At 46.1% G+C, this 21324-nt stretch overlaps 2 protein-coding genes and 1 pseudogene across 2 annotated transcripts in view; 1 reads left to right on the top strand and 2 right to left on the bottom strand.

Annotated features, from left to right (window-relative positions):
- Positions 1–21324, top strand: part of LOC140208596 (uncharacterized) — a 587054-nt gene that overhangs the window by 109188 nt on the left and 456542 nt on the right. The gene's annotated exons all lie outside the window — the stretch shown is intronic.
- On the bottom strand, positions 2608–9584 carry LOC140208598 (uncharacterized). The gene is made up of 2 exons (XM_072277393.1): positions 9542–9584; positions 2608–4591 (listed from the first exon to the last, which is right to left on the bottom strand). Exon 2 carries the CDS (start codon positions 4266–4268, stop codon positions 3132–3134), a length of 1137 nt encoding a protein of 378 aa, XP_072133494.1. The 5' UTR covers positions 4269–4591; positions 9542–9584; the 3' UTR covers positions 2608–3131.
- On the bottom strand, positions 17332–21054 carry LOC140207853 (probable G-protein coupled receptor 139; annotated as a pseudogene).

Below are 21324 nucleotides of genomic sequence, written 5' to 3'. Positions count from 1 at the left end.
GCAGTACACATAATAGTTAGTAAATACTGATTAGTCTTTGGGAATGGGCCAACACAATCCACTATAAATTTGGAACAGGGTTCTCCGAATGCAGGTAAAGGCTGGAGTGGGGTCACTGGGGTGACCTGATTAGGTTTACCCACAACTTGACAAGTGTGACAGGTTCTGCAAAAGGTCACAACATCTTTCCTCAAATTAGGCCAGTAAAATTCCTTTATAATCCTGTTTACAGTTTTATTCACTCCATAATGGCCACCTAAGGGCAGACTGTGGGCCAAAGTTAAAATTTCAGTCCTATGAACTTTAGGAACTACAATTTGGTGAACAATTGCCCATTCCTCACTCGCAGGTATAGCAGGTGGCCTCCACTTCCTCATTAACACTCCATCCTTGAGATAATACCCTACTGATATTTTCTTAATCTCATCATCTGAGAGAGATGTTTCTTATAAAGCTTCAATCTCAGGGTCTCGGTTCTGTTCTGCTATAAATTCCTTCCTAGACAGGGATAAATCTTTCTCACCAGACTTACTACCTGAATCCTGTTGAAACAATGAAGGCTGAAAGGTCCCTGACAAGTCATCATAACCTGAATCCTGGTCAACCTGATTTTGGCTATCATGGGTATTAGAATCATGCTGCACAGAACCGTCTGCATTGGCAGACTTTTTAGCCATACTTCGAGTTACTGCGATAAATGTTAAAATCCATCTGTGGGTCATCAGTGGTTGGCTTAGTTGTCAACTACACTGCAGGAACAACTTTACCATCTGCCAGGTCATTCCCTGACAGCAAAGTAACATCTTCCACTGGTAAACTGGAGCATAATCCAATCTTAACAGGTCCTGAAACAAACCCTGACTGTAAAGTTACCTTGTGCAATGGCACAGAAACAATGCTGCCCCCAATGCCTTTAATAAGATTTACCTCACCAGTGTCAGTCTCATCACCGAACTAATATAAGTGACTGAGAAGTCCCAGTATCTCGAAGAATTTTCACTGGTACTGGTGTTGACCCTTCCATTACTAATACAAACCCATCTGACATAAAATGATGGAATACCTTCTTGATTCAGTCAGACCTCTCAGTCCTTAACTGAGCCTCAGCAGAAAGTTCAGAACCCTGTGGGTTTATAGGTGCTTCAACATACTGATCACAGGCATGTGGGACTGCCTCCTTTTCCTTTTTCTTCTTCAGGACAGAACAATTAGCCATCATATGACCAGCTTTCTTACAATAGTAACAAGGAAGACCAGAATATTTCTCCTTCAACTGCTTCCCTTCATCCTTAGTCTCGTCACTAGTCCCAGCTTTAATTTCTGGTTTACCCTGGTTATCCCTGCTACTCTTTTGGAAGCTCTTATTCTGGGTGAACTTAACCTTTTGAGTTAAAGCAAACTTATCTGCTAATCTAGCAGACTCCTGCAAAGTGGCAGCATCCTTTTCATTTAATTACATCTTTATGTCATCAGGGACGCACATTTTGAATTCTTCAATTAAAACCAACTCTTTCAAGCTGTTAAAATCATCATTTACATTTTTATAAGTGCACCAGCGGTCAAAACACACAAACTTCTCATAAGCAAATTCCATATTAGTCCGGTTCACAGATTTCCTCAAATTTCTAAACTTTTGCCTGTATGCTTCTGGGACAAACTCATAAGCTTTGAGCACAGCCTGTTTCACCATGTCATAATCAGCTGCTTCATCAACTGTCAAAGCAGAATAGGCTTGCTGAGCATTCCCCTTAATTACTCTTTGTAAGAGAATAGGTCAACCCTCTTTTGGCCATTTTAAACCCTGAGCAACCTTCTCAAAATGCTGAAAGTATTTATCAACCTCTGCCTCGTCAAATGGAGGCACCAATTTAACTTCCCGACTGGCCTCAAACTTATCACTAGAGTCTAACGCTAGACCCCTTTGCTGCAATCTCTCTATCTTTTCCAGTTCAAACAGCCTCTGTCTTTCTGCTTCCTTCCAGTTTTTCTGCCTCTTCTCTCTGTTTTCCTGCCTCTCCAGCCTCAACCTGCCTCTGCCTTTCCACAGCCTCCATCTTTAATTTTGCTAACTTGTACGGGAGCCCAAGCTCACTAGGTTTACTTTAAGGAAACACCTCCAACTCCTCCACTTTAAACACACCCTCAGATACATAATGTTCAGCTATTATCCTCTGCATCTGGGACCTCCTCATTGTCGATTTCACCTTAGCAAGTTTTAATCTTTTAGCAATACTCAACAACTCAATCCTTCTGGTGTCCTTTAATGCCTCAGAGGTTGGCGCTTCCAGACATCTATCAACATCCATTGCTGCTGATTTTCCACACACAAATAAATCAAAAGGGATTTCTCCAATGAAATCGGTAATTAATCAATAGGCCTCCAAATCTTTTCCTATATCGGATGCAGGCCCCAATTTTGTCCCTGTAACGCTTTAGAAATGAGTCCTAAACAAAAGTTAACAGTGTTATGTGTATATATGTGGGTAAATATAACTCCCAAACTATTGAGCTCAGGGGAAACAAGGCTTGGAGTCTTGAGATGGTAAACTATGAAAGTTCAGTTCAACCACAGAATAGTTGAGGAGAGAGAGATATTTGTAATCCAGGGTAAATGTCGAGAGAAGGCAATAACGTTGAATTCCACAGCATCCATGGTGGTAAAACGAGAGAACAGTCGCTGTAGATTTTATCTGTCGTCGTTCCAAATCCACATACAAATTATCACCAAAAGTGACTTTTCACAAGGGGTATCGCCTTCAAGTGAATTTCCACACCACACCCAGGCAAGGGTTAACACATAAGTGGTCTTCACAGGATACCCCAAATCTGATCCACTCCTATGGATCAAACGAGGTGACAACCACATATTCAACGTATGCTGAATCGATAATTAACCCACCCTTGTGGGCATAGGAAAGTTCGAAACAGTGACCCTTGGCCACTGGTTCCCTTGTTCCGATCCTTCCATTTTTCCTCCTTCATCTCTGTCTGACTCTGAGTGTCTGTGTCCTCGGTTAAAACTAAACAAGCTGTGAGCGATGTAAACAAGATGCAAGTCAGACTGATTCGTCTTCTTAATCTCTCTCTCTCTCTCTCAAAATGACAGTCCACAGCAAACGAAATCTAGGGATTCAGAACAATGGCCACTCCCCAGTGTGAAATCGCTGGTGTGCCAGTAGCTTGGATGACTGAGTGAATCCTTGCCCACATTCTGAGCAGGTGAACGGCTTCTCCCCAGTGTGAACTCGCTGATGACTCTGTAGGTTAGATGAGTGAGTGAATCCCTTCCCACAGACTGAGCAGGTGAACGGCTTCTCCCCAGTGTGAATTCGCTGGTGTCTCTGTAGGGTAGATGATCGAGCGAATCTGTTCCCACATTCTGAGCAGGTGAATGGCTTCTCCCCAGTGTGAACTCGCTGATGAATCTGTAGGTCGGATGACCAAGTGAATCTCTTCCCACAGACTGAGCAGGTGAATGGCTTCTCCCCAGTGTGAACTCGCTGATGACTCTGTAGGTGAGATGACTCAGTGAATCTCTTCCCACATTCTGAGCAGGTGAACGGCTTCTCTCCAGTGTGGACTCGCTGGTGTCTCTGTAGGGTGGAAGAGTGAGTGAATCTCTTCTCACAGACTGAGCAGGTGAATGGCCACTCCCCAGTGTGAACTGACCGGTGTGCCAGTAGTTGGGATGACTGAGTGAATCCTTTCCCACAATCTGAGCAGGTGAACGGCTTTTCCCCAGTGTGAACTTGCTGATGACTGTGTAGGTGGGATGACCGAGTGAATCCCTTCCCGCAGTCTGAGCAGGTGAACGGCTTCTCCCCAGTGTGAACTCGCTGATGACTCTGCAGGGTGGATGACAGTGTGAATCCCTTCCCACAGACTGAGCAGGTGAACGGCTTCTCCCCAGTGTGAACTCGCTGATGACTCTGTAGGTTGGATGACTGAGTGAATCCCTTCCCGCAGACTGAGCAGGTGAACGGCTTCTCTCCAGTGTGAACTCGCTGATGTACCAGTAGGTTGGATGACTCAGTGAATCTCTTCCCACAGACTGAGCAAGTGAACGGCTTCTCCCCAGTGTGAACTCGATGGTGCCTCTGTAGGTCGGATGACCAAGTGAATCTCTTCCCACATTCCGAGCAGGTGAATGGCTTCTTCCCAGTGTGAACTCGCTGGTGTGTCAGTAGGTGAGATGACAAAGTGAATCCTTTCCCACAGACTGAACAGGTGAACGGCCGCTCCCTGGTGTGAACTTGCTGGTGAGCCATTAGGTCAGATAACCGAGTAAATCCTTCCCCACAAATTCAGCAGATGACCAGCCTCTGCCCAGAGTGAACTGACTGGTGTGTCCACAGGTGGGAAGACCGACTGAATCCTTTCTCACACACTGAATAGATGAGTGACCTTGCCCAGTGTGAACTTGCTGATGTACCTTCAATTGAGATGACCGAGTGAATCCCTCCCCACTGTCTGACCAGGAAGGATGGTCAATTGAATCCCTTGCTCCACTTCTTAAATATCTAGACAGAGACAGCAAAACTGGTGTGCCGTGTTTGAGATTCCTGGAGACAAATTCCTTCTTATTTTTAACCTGTAAAAAGATTTACAAAATCCATCAATGGATGTAGGACAACATTTCAGATGAGATTACTTGAGTTGTCAAGGTGTGATCTGGTATCACACTGTTACAGTGAGGTTCAACCCAAGTTGGAGAGATAAATCATCTTCTGACTGGGCACAGTGCTGATATCTGGAATGACCATCAATTCCCTGATGCTCTTCCTGTCTCTATAAGAATGGGGCATTTCTGCCGTCTCCAATTTGTGACTTGGCTCAGTTTGACTCTCTCCATTGTTATTATTCCCTGTTCCTGCTGAGCAGCATGGGTGCCTGGCCCCACAGTAACTGAAACAGTCTCACGCAAATTGTCTTTCTTGACGTGCAGCGAGGATTTTCTTTTATGTATTATTAACTTAAAGTGCCACAGTTTTAAGTTTTAATGCCATATAAAAAATTCCTGCTGAGATGAATGGTTGGTCCACACAGCTGTGAAAAGGACTTAGTGAATTTTTGTATTATTTCAGGTTCTTGTCACAGTCACAGAAAAGGACAACACAGAAACAGGCCCTTTTGTTTGTGCTGAACTATCTAAACTGCCCACTCCCGTACCCCTACCATCCAGGTACCTAAGCAAACCTCTTAAATGTTGAAATTGAGCTTGCTTGCACCACTTGTGCTGGCTGCTCATTCCACACCTGGATGACCGTCTGTGTGAAGAAGTTTCCCCTCATGTTCCCCTTAACGTTTTACCTTTCACCCTTAACCCATGGTCTCTGGTTGTAGTCCCACCCCATCTCAGTGGAGAAAGTCAGCTTGCTTTTACCCTATCTATGCCTCTCTATCACAATCAAATCTCCCCTCAGTCTTCCACATTCCAAGGAAAATTCCTGACCTGTTCAATCTTTCCTAACAACCCAAGTCCTCCAGACCTGGCGACATCCTTGTGAATTTTCTCTGAACTCCTTCAACCTCTTTTACAACTTTCTTGTAGGTAGGTGACCAAAACTGTACACAATACTCCAAAGTAGGCCTCACAAATGTCTTCTACAAGTCAACATAACGTCCATCTATTGTTGTCAGTACTTTGGTTCATGAAGGCCAATGGGCCAAAATCTTTCTTTCCATCCCATCTATGACACCACCTTCAATAGACAATCGACAATAGGTGAGGGATCATCCACAATCAATACCCCGTTCCTGCCTTCTCCCAATATCCCTTGACTCCGCTATCATTAAGAGCTCTATCTCTTTCTTGAAAGCATCCAGAGAATTGGCCTCGAGGCAGAGCATTTCACTGACCCACAACCCTCTGGGTGAAAAAGTTTTTCCTCAACTCTGTTCTAAGTGGCCTACCCTTTATTCTCAAATTGTGGCCTCTGATTCTGTACTTCCCCAACATCAGTGAATTAAGGACTTGTATTCCCAGATCCCTTTCTTCTACAACACTCCTCAGAGCCCGACCAGTCACAGTGAAAGACCTACCTTGGTAGGTCCTACCAAAGTGCAACACCTCACACTTGTCTGCATTAAATTCCATTTTCCATTTCTCAAACCATTTTCTCAGCTGCTCCAGATCGCACTGCACGTCATGATATTCTTCCTCGCTGTTCACTACACCACCAATCTTGGTGTCATCCACAAATTTGCTGATCCAGTTAACCACACTATCATCCAGATTACTGATACAGATGACAAACAACAACAGATCCAGCACTGATCCCTGTGGCATACCACTAGTCACAGGCCTCCAGTCAGAGAGGCAACCATCTGCTACCACACTCTGGTTTCTCCCGAAGACAGTGTCTCATCCAATTTACTATCTCATCTTGAATGCTGAGCGACTGAACCTTCTTGACCAACCTCCCATATGAGACTTTGTCAAGTGCCTTGCTAAAGTCCATGTGGACAACATCCACTGCCTTGCCTTCATCCACTTTCCTGATAACTTCCTCGAGAGATTCTGTAAGATTGGTTGGACATTACCTACCGTGCACAAAGCCATGCTGCCTATCCTTAATCAATCCACATCTATCCAAGTACCTACAGAAAATATCTGGTTCCTGCACACACGTTCCAATAACTTTCCCACTGCTGATGTCAGGCTCACCAATGTACAATTTCTTAGTTTATTTTTAGAGCCCTTCTTGAACAGCAGAACAACATCGGCTGTCCTCCAATCCTCCAGTACCTCACCTGTCACTAAGGATGACTTAAATATCTGTGCTTGGGCCCCAACAATTTCTGCACTTGTCTTCCGCAGGGTCCCAGGGAACAACTTGTCAGGCCCTGGGGATTTATCCACGCTAATTTGCCTTAAGATAGCAAACACCTCCACCTCTGTAATCTGTACAGGGTCCATGAAGTTGATACTGCTTTGCCTCACTGCTATAGACTCTGTGTCCATCTCCAGAGTAAATACGAATGCAGAAAAGATCTCCCCCATCTATTTTGTCTCCTCATATGGATTACTGTTCTGATCTTGCAGAGGATTAATTTTTTCCCTTGCAATCTTTTCACTCTTAACATATCTGCAGAATCCATGAGGATTCTCCTTCACCTTGTCTGCTGGGGCAACCTCATGCCTTCTGTCTTTCATAAGTGTTCACTTGAATTTCCTGTATCTCATAATTACCCATTTGTTCCAATCTGCCTGTACCTGGTATGTACCTCCTTTTTATTGGTCTGGGAGGTGAAAGCCAAAGGGGTGATAGAGCTGCATGGTGCGAGGTGGGGGTAGGAGAGGGTTAAACTAAAGCTGCAGGGGCAATGGGAGCCTGAATAACAGAACAGAGAGGGGAGGGGTTGTGGAGACAGATGTTGTTCAGATCTCAGACAAATTCAGGAATGAAAAAGTTGAGCATGGTGCAGTGAATATGCTGAGCCCTGTATATTTCAATACAAGGAGCATCGTAGGAAAGGCAGATGTGATCAGGGCTTGGATCAACATCTGGAATTATGACACAAGGATCTGGCAACTGTGGACTGGGGCAGGCTCTTTATTGCAAAGGCGTGCTTGGTAATTTGAGGTCTTCAAAGCAAAGTTCTCAAAATACAAAACGGGTATGTGCTTGTCAGAATAAAAGGTAAAGATAGAAACTGTAGGGAACCTTGGTTTGCAAGAGATATTGAGACCCTGGTGAAGCACAAAATGGAGTTGCAGAACAGGGATAGGCAGGTAGGTTCTTATGGAGTATAAGAAATGCAAGATAACACAGAAGAAATAAATCAGGATGGCTAAAAGAAAGCATGAGATTCCCCTCGCAAAAAGATAAAGGATAATCCTCGGGGATTCTGGAGATAGATGAAAAACAAAAGGATTGCAAGGCACAAAATTGGTCCTCTGGAAGACCGGAGTGGCAATCCATGTCTGGAACCAAAGCAGATGGGGGAGATCTCAAATATTTTTTTTCCAATTCATTTACTCTGGAGATGGACACAGGGTCAATGAGAGTGTGGAAAAGCAGCATTAAAATCATGGACCCTGTATAGATTAAAGAAGAGGAGATGTTTGCTATCCTGAGGCAGATTAGGGTGGATAAATCTCCAGGGCATGACAAGGTGCTCTCTCAGACCCTACTGGAGTCAAGTGCAGAAATTGTCAGGGCCCTAGCAGAGATAACTAAATCATCCTTAGTGACAGGGGAGTTATCAGATGATTGTGAGATAGCCAAAGTCATTTCGCTGTTCAACATAGAACATAGAAATCTACAGCATATTCCAGGCCATTCAGCCCACAATGTTGTGCCAACCATGAAACTTACACTGGAAACTGCCTAGAATTTCCCTAGCACATAGACCTCTATTTTTCTAAGTTCCATGTACCTATCTAAGAGGCTGTTAAAAGACCCTCTTGTATCTGCCTCAACCACCTCTGCTGGCAGTGCATTCCACACAACCACCACTCTCTGTGTAAAAAAAACTTACCACTGACATCCCCTCGGTACATATTTCCAAGCACCTTAAAACTATGCCCCTCGTGTTAGCCATTTCAGCCCTGGAAAAAACCTCTGGCTATCCACACGATTAATGCCCCTCATCATCTTATACATCTAAAAAAGGCTCCAAGCATAAACAAGGAAATTATACATTGCTTTGAGGATTTGTTGGAAGTATACAGAAGTAGGAAGGTATAGGTAGGGTAAATGCAAGCAGTTTTTTTCAACTGATGTTGGGTGGGATGACAACCAGAGGTCATGGGTAAGTGACTTCCCCATTTATACAATACAATACAGGCCCTTCAGCCCATAATGCTGTGCCGAACATTACTTACTTTAGAAATTCCCTAGAGTTCCCCATAGCCCTCTATTTTTCTATGCACCATGTACCTATCCAGGAGCCTCTTAAGACCCTATTGTATCCAGCATCATCACAGTGGCCGGCAGCCCATTCCACGCACTCACCACTCTGTGTAAAAAACTTACCTCTTGTGGTGATATCACGTGTCAGGACGTGACTGGACAGAGTTCCTAGCATGCACAGAAATGAAGAATGATCGAGAAGCATGGCAGTGTAAAACATGTTTTTTTTTTGCTGTTGAATAAAAGTTCAATTCTGCAGAATATGGTTTGTGATTAGTAACCCACGGTACGTATAAAGAACACAACACCCCTGACATCTCCTTCGTACCTGCTTCCAACCACCTTAAAACTGTGCCCTCTCTGCAGATTTTCTCTTGGTTGTGATTGGAGGCAGATCAAAGGTGATTTTCTCAACAGCTGATGTAAAAGATTTTGTTCCCTTTCTCCGAGTTCCCGATCCTTGCATTTAGACAGCTGGAGCTCAGCTCTGTCTGAGAGACCCATCGGTTCCCGTTCCCTCATCAGCCGGAAGCTCCCCGGGGCCCGTGTACGGATCGTGCGGCTGAGAGAGAGGGAAGAGAACAGGGCTGTCCCGGGATTGCGGGTCACGGTGTCCGGAGTCACAGCAATTTTCCCGAAAGTCCCGCCCGCCCGGAGAGAATCGGCTGGAGATCAGTCCTTACCTGCAGTCGAAATCCGAGGCCTTTTGTATACAGCGCGCATGCGTCACATTCGGGAAGGTCACAACCTTGACGCCTGCGCATTCGGTCGGGGCTTCAGCGCCGGCGAAATTTGTAACTCAGGGTTTTATGGGTAATCACAGTGCCATTAGCAGTTTCAGCAAGCGCCGGTTCCATGTCCATAACTCAAGTCTTTTTTGTGTGTATGGAAAATTCAGCAGCTGGTTTAAAGCAGAAAGCGGCTCCCATTAAAAAAAGTACTCAATATCAACGTGTATCTAATGCCGCAGTACAATACTCTTACAAATGTAGATATAAAACACAAGAGATTCTGCAGTTGCTGGAAATACAGAGACACACACACGCAATGCTGGAGGAACTCTGCAGTTCAGGCAGCAACTAAGCAGAGGAGTACACAGTCTAGGCACGCTGAAGGAGCTCGTCCTAAATATTGTCTATTTCTTTCTTTCTACATTTGTTACCTGATCTGTTGATTTCCACCAGTAATTTGCAGAAATTAACCACCTTTTTTTCGATCAACCAGTTTCCAAATGTTTCTGATCTTTCATTTGTTGCCACATCGTGTTGGTCTCATTCCTCTTCTTCCTCGTAAACTCTAGACCCCGTAGTTCTCTGGAGCCCCAACGCCCTGACTCAGACTGACAACTCTTTGGTTTCTGACTCTGCTCCATCGAAGATTCACTCGCTAGTTTGCTGTCAGACTTTAGAGGTGCATTGCAACAACCCAGCTGTCTGAAGCACAGTCCTTTGAAATTAGTGAAAATGACCCCAAACGTTGAAAAGAACAGGGAAGAAGGAGTTTAACCAACTTTATCCAGAGCCCCGGGGAACGTCAAAACAACAGTGAGCTCATCGTCTTATTCAGCCTGGGGAAAATCATGCAGGTGTATAAGATAATGATAGGCATTCGTCGTGTTGGTAGTCAGAAGCTTTTCCCAGGGCTGAAACGGCTAACATGAGGGGGCATAGGTTTAAGGCACTTGGAAGTAGGTAATTTTTAAAAATTTTTTAAATAAATAGTGGTGAGTGTGTGGAATGCACAGCCAGCGACAGTGGTAGAGGCGGATACAATAGGGTCTTTTAAAAGGCTCTTTGATAGTACATGGAGCTTAGGAAAATTGAGGGTTATGCTGTAGTGAAATTCTAGGCAGGTTCTGAAGTAAGTTTCATGGTCGGGACAACACTGTGGGCCTGAGGGCCTGTAATATGCTGTAGATTTCTATGATTCTATGAAACTCAGGGGAAATCTGCTATCCCACGGAGTGGGGACCAGTTACAACCTGTTATCACAGAGAGAGTGAGAGGATAATGGCAGGGATAGATTTTGATATGCTGACATGGAACAGAAACATGGGCAGGGACCAGATGGGCCGAGTGGCCTCTCTAGTGTACATTGTGAGTGTGGTAGAGACAGTAAGGACGTGAGACACGGGATTTGATATAGAACTGATTTATCTTTCACAGATGCACAATATTGAACATCAGTCTAGTTTAAGGCTAACATCAGCAGAACAGACTCCTCCAATGCTCTGTGACCAGGGTTCAGTCCTGGGTGCGATGAGCAGCCGCAAGAACTGCAGATTCTGACAGTAACAATCCCTCATGAACCTGCAGCTGCCTTCAGTCACCATGATGGTTAAACATTTAACACTGAGCTAATCTGACCTTCCTCCCTGATGTGAAGTTGCTGGTGTTGCAGCTGCTGGGATGATTGAGTAAAACTCTTTGCTCACTCCGTACAGAAATGTGGCCTCTATTTATTGTGAACTCACCGGAGCATCACAAGGTGGGTTAACTGAATGAGTCTCTTCGCACACACGGAGCAGGTGAGCGGCCGCTTCCCAGTGCGAAGCTGTTGGTGTATCTGGGATGTCCCACTGAATTCCTTCCAAAATGAGAGCTAGTGAATGACATCACACTGCTATCAACGTCATGGCAATGTATCCAATCAGATCACGGACATGGACACGTGACCGGGCTCTCCTTGTAGCGAGTGGGGCGCCGTCTTCTCCAGCATCTCCGTCTCCACATTCAAGGATCGGCGGCATTCAAGCGCTGTTGAACTGACAGAAACAGCAGGACTAATGTGCTGTTGTGTTTGTGATTCCCATACACAAATACTTTGACTTTTCTACCCTGTTAAAAGTTTACAAAGCGCGTCAGTGGACGAAGGACAACATTTCAACTCAGATAATTTTAGTCTTCATTGTGACCTCTGATAAAACAGCTCAAAACAATTCGGAGGAACAACGCCACATCTTCTAACTGGCCACCGTTCAGACATTCCTGCACAATATCAAACTCTCCGCAAAGCAAAGAAAAAAAAAGACCGTCAAACACCAAATGTGCGGTGAGAAAAATATCGAGCAAACAACTACAGTGCACGAGCGTGCACGGCCACGAGACAGTCGTCACTGTTGTCTCGGTTCAGCGCAGAGACGAGTAAACCGGAGAAGGGTTCAGGGGAGCGAGGGAGTGACGGACGCGCTGACGTGTGTCGGGAGGGGAGGGGATGACGGAGAGCGGGAACTGTGTCGGGGAGTGAGGGGTGGTCGGAAACAGCGTGGGCGGAGGGGAGGATGGGGATGACGGAGACGGCGGTGGGCTTGTAGGGATGAGAGGATGCGACAGACACGATAAAGTGTGTAGCGGGTAGAGGGGTGACGGAGGCTCCGAACTGTAAACGGGAGAGAGGAGTTCACAGAGACGGTTTGCGGAGTAGGGGAGGTAGGGGTGCCGGATATGAGGGGGGTGGGGTGGTGTTGTGGAGCCGGGTGGTGGATATGGGAAGTAGTGTAAGTGTAGGAGTGGTAGCGAAGGAATTCCAGCATCTCAGCCCCCCCCCCCCTCAAGAGGTCGATATCTTCCAACTTGAATTGTTTGTTCCGCTTTGTGGAGACTCGCAGTGAAGGGAAACTACATGGGGCACCATTTTCTGGTTCCCCTCGTCTGGAGAGAGTCAGGACTCTACATTCTCTTACCAACATTTCTGCTTCGCTCTTCTTCCACCTCTCAACGAACATTGAATCATTTTTGAACATCTGAACGGGTTTCCCACATTCCTCGATTATTTAAAAAAAAGACTCTCGTTCTGCGCTGCAGCGGGGTCCTTGTGTTTGGGAGAATTATTTTCCTCGCGTTGCCGCTTAGTCGTGCGCCGATGGTGTTTTGTATTCCTTTGTCCAACCTGTTGTTTATGTCTCTGTGGAGGAATCTATCTCTTTCCCCCGCTCCTGTGTTGAGTCGTCACCGCTCACCGTGACAGAGTCCGCCATTTCTCCAGACCTGTCGCAAGCCTTGCCGGTGACCACAGTGACACCATCTGCCTTTCACCCTGCACTCATAAATTCCCTGCTGTGCGGAAACCTGCCCGTGTCTGAACTACACGCAGCATTTGGTACACCTGTATACCTGTGCGTTGATGCAAATAGCGAATCAGCCAATCATGCGGCAGCGTCTCAACACATAAGCATTGTGCAGATAAGATGACGAGGTTCAGTCCCTGTTGAGTCCAAACGTCAGACAAAGGAAGAAATGTGATCGAACTGACGTTGAACATGGGATAATTATTGCTGACAGACGGAATGGTTTGAGAATTTCCCAAGCGACTAATCTTCTGGGATTTTCACGCACATCAGTGAATCAAATAACCACACGTTGCCACAGCGGCGTGCGGAAGAGCATCCGTGAACACACAACACGTCGAGCCTTGTCGTGGATGGGCTGCAGCGGCAAAAGGCGGCACCGGCTTCCACTCCTGTACCTGACAACCCGGCCACTGAGTGGGTGTTTACTGAAGTAGCCTCAACTACAGAGGAGTCAACAGGTTCACTACCTTATGTGAAATTCACTTCCTCCTCATCTCCGTCCTCAGTTTAGTTCCCGAATCTTGAGTCTGTGATCCCCAAGTGTAGTCTCACCCGCCAGTGGTAATGATTTCCCTGCCTCTGATTTACCCATCCCTCTTTCATTACTTGGTTCATTTCAGTCCGATCCCCTCTCCTTCTTCTGAAGTACAGTCAGTTTACTCCCAGGAGACACATAGGCTTAACCCCGTCATCACTATAATCTATTCCTCGGTACTACCTCTAGAGCCAAACCAAATTCCGTGACATGATGTTGCAGGTCTACAAAACGATGGTTAGAATACATTTAGAGTATTGTGCTCAGTCCTAAACGTCCAACATTGACCATAGCACTGTGCAGCACAGGAACCGGCCACTCGGCCCACAAAGTTGTGCCGACCAGCATGAGTGGAGCTACTGGAAAATGGGCTGAAAACTTTGCAGATGTGATTCAATGCAGGAAAGTGTAAGGTGTTGCGCTTTGGGAGCTCCAACCCCGGTAGGAATTACACAGTAAACGGTAGTGAATTGTGGCGTGCGGGGGAACAGAGAGATCTGGGAATACAGTCCCATAATCCCGAGACAGGGTCACAAAAAAGCTTTCGACACCTTGGCCTTCATAAATCAAACTACTGAGTACAAGAATTGTGACGTTATATTGCAGTTGAATGTGACGTCAGTGAGGACAAACTTCTATTGTTTGTCGTTCTGATCAACAATCTACAGGAAATATGTGGATAATTTGAAAGATTGCAGAGAAAATTTTAATGATGTTCCCAGGACTTTGGGTCTGCGTTAGAGGGTAATATTCAATAGGTTGGGTCTTGCCCAAATGAGGCTTTACCACTTCAGGTTGGATGACTCTAGAGGAGATCATAGGTTAAGGGTAAAAGATGAAATACTTAAGGGTCAGAGGAGAGGGAAGTTCACTCAGATGTCGGTGTGAGTGTGGAATGAGTTGTCTGGGGAAGTGGAGAACGTAGGTTCAATTGCAACATTCAGTAGCCACTTGGACAGCTACATGGATGGGGGGGGAGGGGTGGATAGTATGAAAGACTCTTTTCCGGGTGCAGGCCGATGGGACTAGAGCAGGGAACAGGTCAGAACAGTTTGGAAGAAACAAGGTGTATGTTTATGTGTGTTTTGTTCAATAAGTACATCCCATCCCAAAGAATGCTCTCCAGTAATTTACATATTCTGACGTGAGGTGGGTCATTGTATTCCAATATTATTCATCCGGCTTCCTAAATAATATAATAACATTTATCCCTGGCTTTCTGGGATCTTGCTTGTGGCTAGAGAGAGGACAAATGTATTGCTGAAGTCCCCAGTAATGTCATCTACTCCATCTCACAATAATGTGCAGTGTAGCCCCCCAGGCTCTGGAAGGTTCTCGAACTTAATTCTCTTTAAGTCAGTGGACAAGACCTCCTTACTGGTGCGGTATTTACAGCAGGGAAAATACCCTTCAGCCCATGTGCCAAAGCGACCGAGATCTGCATTCGATTTAATTCCAGTTTCAGGGGGAATGGGTCAGACGCAGACAGACAGAACTAGTTTAGGTGCTCACCTGGTCGGCATGGAAGGGCTGTGTTGAAGGACCCGTGCCAATGTTGAAAGGGATGGATCTCTTCCGAGACATTGTTTCTGTATCTTTCAATAGATGCTGCCTGACCTGCTAAGTTTCTTGAATTTTTTGCATCCCGTTCTGGTCAACATTCAGTCGAGAAGATGTCTTGTGCTGGGAGAATGCAGAGGAGGTTTACCGGGACTCTGGGATACGTGTCATGGGGTGAGATTGGATTGTGTTGAAGTCCAGTGTTAATGTGCAGAAGGATCCCAGGATCCAGTTCATCGCTCCCGGAAAGTGGCTGCATGGGACAATGAGATGGTAAAGAAGGCGTACGGTCTGTTTACTTTTAATAAGCGTGGCAGTGAGCCCCAATGTCAGGTAGCTGGGTTGCAGTTTACTAAATCTCTAGATGAACCGCATCTGGCATATTGCATTATATTACCGGGAAAATGTCGATGCTTTGGACAGTGAGTAGAAGAGGGTAAACATGACGCTGCCTGGATAAGGAGAGATTGAGCAATCGAGGGATATTTGCTCGGGAACAGTAGAGGCTGAGGAAGGCCACACCGAGGAGTATGGGTATATGAGAGTCGCAGACAGAGTGGATAGCCGCTTCCTTTTTTCCTTGAGGAAGAAATGTCTGATACCAGAGGGAATGTATTTAAGGTGAATGGGGGAAACAGCATCTCATTACAAACAACAGAAAATCTTCCGATGCTGGAAATCCAAGCAACGCACACAAATTGCTGCAGGGACTCAGCAGGCTCGGCAGCATCGATGAAAAATAAAAGTCCAGTCGACATTTCTGGTCGGGAACCTTACAGTCCTTTTTCGCAGCATTTATTTATTTGTTTGTTCATTTGTTTGTTTGTTTACTTATTTAAATTTAGTGTAATTTTGTATCATTTCCAACCACTCCTGTTGTAATAAAACAACTTATGTAAGCCAGTGATGTTAAACATGATTCAGAATGTTTAAAGGAGATGTTCTTTACGTTTTTGTTTTCATTCTCATCGTGGTGGGTGTCTGGAAGGATTGCCGAATGTGATGGTGGAGGCCGATTCCATGGAGGTTATCAGATACCACATGAATGCGTAAACATGGAAGGATGTGCACCTTGTGTAGGCAGAAGGAATGGCTGTAGTTAGTCATGAAATTGTCCGTTCGATTAGTTCAGAACAACGCAGTGAGCAGGAGGGCCTGTTCCCCTGCTGTACTTTTCCATGCAGGCGAGACCACAGCGGAGTAACTGTGCGCATTTCTGGTCGCCCGCCTCAGGGAGGACGTGTTTAATCTAGAAAGGCGCAGAAATGACTCACGGATTTGTTTGCTGGGACCGGAGGACTCGAATCAAAAGGAGACGGTACAGTGACTGTGCAATGATCCCAACACCGAGGGCGATGCAGCACCGATTATCCTCCCCGACCCTACCCTCAGATTCAATTGTAGGTGACGTTAATGGTGGCAAATGGCACAACTGGTCCATAATGGAAGCGGTGTGACGTAATTCACAAACACCGTCATTGAGTTGTTGTGCTCGCAATGAGAGGTGGTGCGTGACGTAATGACCAGAGTCTGAGGGGATTAGTTTTAGGTTTCCTCATAATGGAAGTAAAGGCACACGAACGGGGCATGTTTTGTTCGCAAATCTTACGAGCTGGCAGTAAATGAGCTCTGATTCCAGAATTTGTACCCGCGCTTGCAGCCCACAGTACTGACAGCATAACTAAGGAAATGCATGTGAATTGCCTCCCCTCCCTCACCTCCAGCCACACAGTGACTGTGGGTAGAACTTACCAACAGGATGGGACACTCTAGTGGAGCTATATCAGCGGGAACCTGAACTCTCATTGTCCAGCTTCCCAGAACCGATGGCAACTTTAATCGTTTCCATTTGGTTGCCTCTCACTCTTCGAAGATCCAAGAGATAAATACCCATCCTGGCAAACTCTCCCCATAAAAGAGCCCCAATGTCCAAGCAACATCCTTAAATATCTTTTCTACATTCCTCCCGGTCTAACCACAGTCCGCTCTTTTTCACACACACACACACACACACACACACGCACACACAGACAGACAGGCGCGCACATACATACACACACACACAAACACAATATCTCTCCTGTTCTCCCAACCCCACGCGTGCACCGCTCTCGTTTCATCACCTCATTCAGCCACTCTCTCACGTCTCTCCCTCACACTCGCGTCCCTGTCTCCCTACCTCTATTTCCCCTCATTTCCTATTTTTACGGTCCACATCACTGTTGTTACTAATTTCCCGGAGCTGCCGGTCGATGGGACAGTTCGCCCGGGAATAACACCTGGGATCGGGCGGTGAATCTGGGTTGTGCTCAGGACGCGGCTTTATTAATGACCTGTCGCACCCAGTTGAACGAATATTTCACCGCGCTGATCACCTGCTCCCTGAATTTCGACTGAGTCACAGCGTAAATAAATGCGCTCGTGCAGCAGCTGAAATTCTTCAGCAAAATCCTGGCGTTGTGAAAGATCACCTCAGAATCATTGAAATCGAATCCAATTCCTTTGATCTCATAATACATGAAATTTACAACTAGTGTCAGCCACAGGGTGATGAAGCTTCCGGAGATGGCGAGGAGTAAGATCACAGACCTCCTCCTGCTCTCCATCTCCGGGTCACTGCGATTCTCGCCTTTGCCCTGACCTCTCAGCCCCTTACGGACCTGACTGGCCACTAAAATGTGCCTGAATGTCAGAGCGTTGAGTAACAGGATCACAACGAATGAACGGATTCAAAACTATATCAAGCTAATCGTATACTACCCACCCGGGGTCAGTGAAAGTATATTCCATAAGCTTGCAGAACCATGTTACATTCTCGATGATCTCTCTGGGTTCCCAGAGGAAGTAACGGGGAACATTTTTTCAGAAAGGACAGCACGGCGGTTGTTGTTAGAACCACAGCCGCAGTTTTCCCGGTGCAATATTTTGTTTTTAGTTTCTGACAGCAAATAGCGACAAAGCGATCAACAGTGAACATGACGGTGAACCAGACAGAACAGTATGTGGCTGTGAACCTCAGTACCTCGACAACTCTGCACATCGGGGTAGTGTTCAAAAAATTCCACGGAAAGTAATAATTTATGACTTGACGCACAAAGACCTCGGTGACAACGGTCAGTAGATCCGCCGCTGCCGTGGCCACCAGGTAGCGGGTGGTACAGGTAGAGAGGCCACACTTTCCCCGGGACAGGATCACAATCGCCACTAAGTTCACTGCAGGGAGAGAGACAGAGAACAGACACTGGGAATTATTGAACACATACTCCGGGAATGGACACGGGTTCGGGTTTCCGCCAATGGCCATGAGCGCCAGAGGCGGTGAACAGCTGCTCAACTAACACCAAGCACGGGTCACACTGTCTCAGACCTGCCTTCCCCACTGTGGAGATATGACGAGATGTGGGTAATCGTCGGGAACAACAGCGATCCAGTTCCGATGGGGCCAGTTTCACTGATTTAACCTTGACTGACCGGGCCTCTGGAAAACCCAACACTCATGTGGCTGGAAGTAGGTGCAGAGGAGATGTCAGGGGTAAGTTTTTTTAAAATTACTTTATCTACAATTTTCAGTTTTACAAAGACAAAATATATTGAAGACAAAACAATACAAAGGAAATACCGCGCCAGGCGGAGAACAGACAAAACAAATCAAAAACCAAAAAAAAAAAAAAAACAAAAAGGTTGCCAGACAATTTACAAGATTACATAAGCAATGTGCAGTAAAGTGAATGAAGGAATCCGGTTAGGCACCACACCCGCTCATGAGACTATGCAGGTCAAGGTCACTGTGTATGTGAGGTAATGTGACACTGAGCCAATAAGGGTCCCCATATTCTCTCAAATGTATTCTGTGTATTGGGTTTGTGCGGACGCAGTCTTTCCATTTGTATAACAGACAACATCTGCTTGAGCCAGTGTGCGAAGGTGGGTGGAGTAGCAGACTTCCAGCTCAGAAGAATAAGTTTCTTCGCCACCACCATTCCCAGATGCAGAGCAATCTGCATGTCCCGGCAACTCAAGAGTCTCTGCAGAGCATCCAAAGATGGCGAGGTCGTGATTGGGCTGAATGTCTCTGGAATAGACTTTTGAGACCCACTCAAAGATTGCAGTCCAAAAGTTGTATAATGTAGGGCAAAACCAGAAAAGATGTGCTAGTGAGCCCTCGGCAGAGCGGCACTTGTCGCATTCAGGAGACACGGATGGGAAGATGCGATTCAGTCTTGCTTTTGAATAATGCAATCTATTTATCGCCTTGTACTGCAGGGGTCCCCAACCTTTTTTGCAGTGCGGACCGGTTTCATGTTGACAATATTCTTGCGGACCGACGGACCAGCCGACCGGAGGGGCGGGATGGTTGCCAACGGACAAGAGTACCGGTCAAATACGTTGCGTTTACCCAGTGAAGACTACAATGACCATGAAGCCTTGCGCGGGCATCAGTGCGCATGTGTAATTTGCGCATGTGTGCACCTGTTGATTATTTTTTCCGCAAATCGTTTTTGGCGATTCTATTCGGAGGTGGATGTTAATCACGACCGGAATATGGGTGATAAGTGGCTAATACACTCAATTTCGTTTCTAAAAGGCTTTATCTAACGAATTTAATATTAAACACACAGCGCATTTTCCTCGCATGAATATAGCGATAAGTCAATGATCAGGGGAGGACAGGGGAGTTTGAAGTAAGTATTGGACGAACTTCCAGTACAATTGTCAGAAGCAGGTTCGATATTATCATTTGAAGATAAATTGAATAGGTATATGGACAGGAAAGAAATGAAAGGTTATGGGCTGAGTGCAGTTCGGTGGGGCGAGGTGAGAGTAGCATTCGGCACGGACTAGAAGGGCCGAGATGGCCTGATTCCGTGCTGTAATTGTTATATGGTTATATAAGTCAATAGCATCATAACATTTGAAGTAACGTTTGGATATTAAACACAGCGCATATTTTCCCCGTATGAACTTATAAAATCATTGCAATGCACCCGCGGAATCAGTGGGAGCCCTGGGCTTGTTTTCCTGCAACAAGACGGTCCCATCGAGGGGTGATGGGGGACAGCGATACTCGAATGGGGTTCCTTATGTTCAGTCTAATCCGCAATTTAGTTTTTGTTACATTCATCGCAGAGATATGTTGGAAATGGAAGCAATGTTTCCAGTGCTTCCGCGGCTATCTCAGGATATGGAGCCTTGACTTTGATCCAGAATGCCGGCAGAGATGTTATGTCAAACAGACTTTTCAGCCCGCGGTCATTTGCAAGCTCAAGGAGTTGATCTCCTTCCCGCGCTGACATGGACGACGCGCGCGTGATGGCTCAACAGTGCGTGACAGGGAATGAGGAAAGGTGCAGCTGACTCCTATCGCCAAATCATATCGTTTCCTCGCGGCCTGGTAGCGCATGCTCTGCGGCCTGGTTCGGTCCGCGGCCCGGTGGTTGGGGACCGCTGCTCTAAATCACATTTCCCGTTAGAGTTGTCTTTCAAAAGCCCCGATAGAACTCTAGACAAGGTGCCACTCAAACCATCCCATTCAGATCTCCCTGGAGAGCTGCTTGTCTCCAGCACTGGGGCAATTCAGAACAAGGTGTCACCAAAGGCCCAAGAGCTCGCTCTGATGAATAACTCATAAGCAGTCAACACCCCAATGTAAAACTTTCCCAGTCACGCATGCGCGGAGAGATGTCCGTCCCGAGCACTGGCACCACTCTGGTCAACGTCCCATTAAAGGCAAGAGCAACGTTCGAGTCGATCCCGTGAGTTAGGGGAGAGGCGGAGGTGTACTTTCTTTTGTCATTAAATATGAACATTCAGAATGTTCTTTTTACAGGTTCGATACCATTGACGGATCATTGACGGTGCACTGAACATTAAGTTAGAAACTTGGAAAGTGATCATAAACAGGTTCACGCCGGTTAACACACAGAATAAACAAACATGAATTGCTCTGCTCACTCACCAGGACCTCCCATGACGGCAATGAACACTCGTAATATTTTATCCACACTCAAGTACCTGTCCAACATTGCAGACATTTTCCCTGTGCAGTAATTTGTCCTCCTGTGCCACAGGCGATCTCCCGGAATGAAATGTTCATGCAGCGCATGCCTGGGGTTTTAATACCATTCAGCGACTCCACGGGGACAGATTCCAACAGCTTTAAAACTAAAGATTTAAAAAAAATATTTACATTCCGATTACGTCAGGCAAGTGCAATCCCCGCCGAGACCGTTTGTGATTAATTTAGGAATTAATTGTGAAACTGCAAACAATGGAAATTGTGATGGTTCTGAAGGGTGTATATT

This window comes from Mobula birostris, chromosome 13 (genome assembly GCF_030028105.1).
Source record: "Mobula birostris isolate sMobBir1 chromosome 13, sMobBir1.hap1, whole genome shotgun sequence".
Taxonomy (NCBI): Eukaryota; Metazoa; Chordata; class Chondrichthyes; order Myliobatiformes; family Myliobatidae; genus Mobula; species Mobula birostris.
The sequence above is the reverse complement of the archived record's forward strand: the minus strand, read 5'-3'. Positions and strand labels throughout refer to the sequence as shown.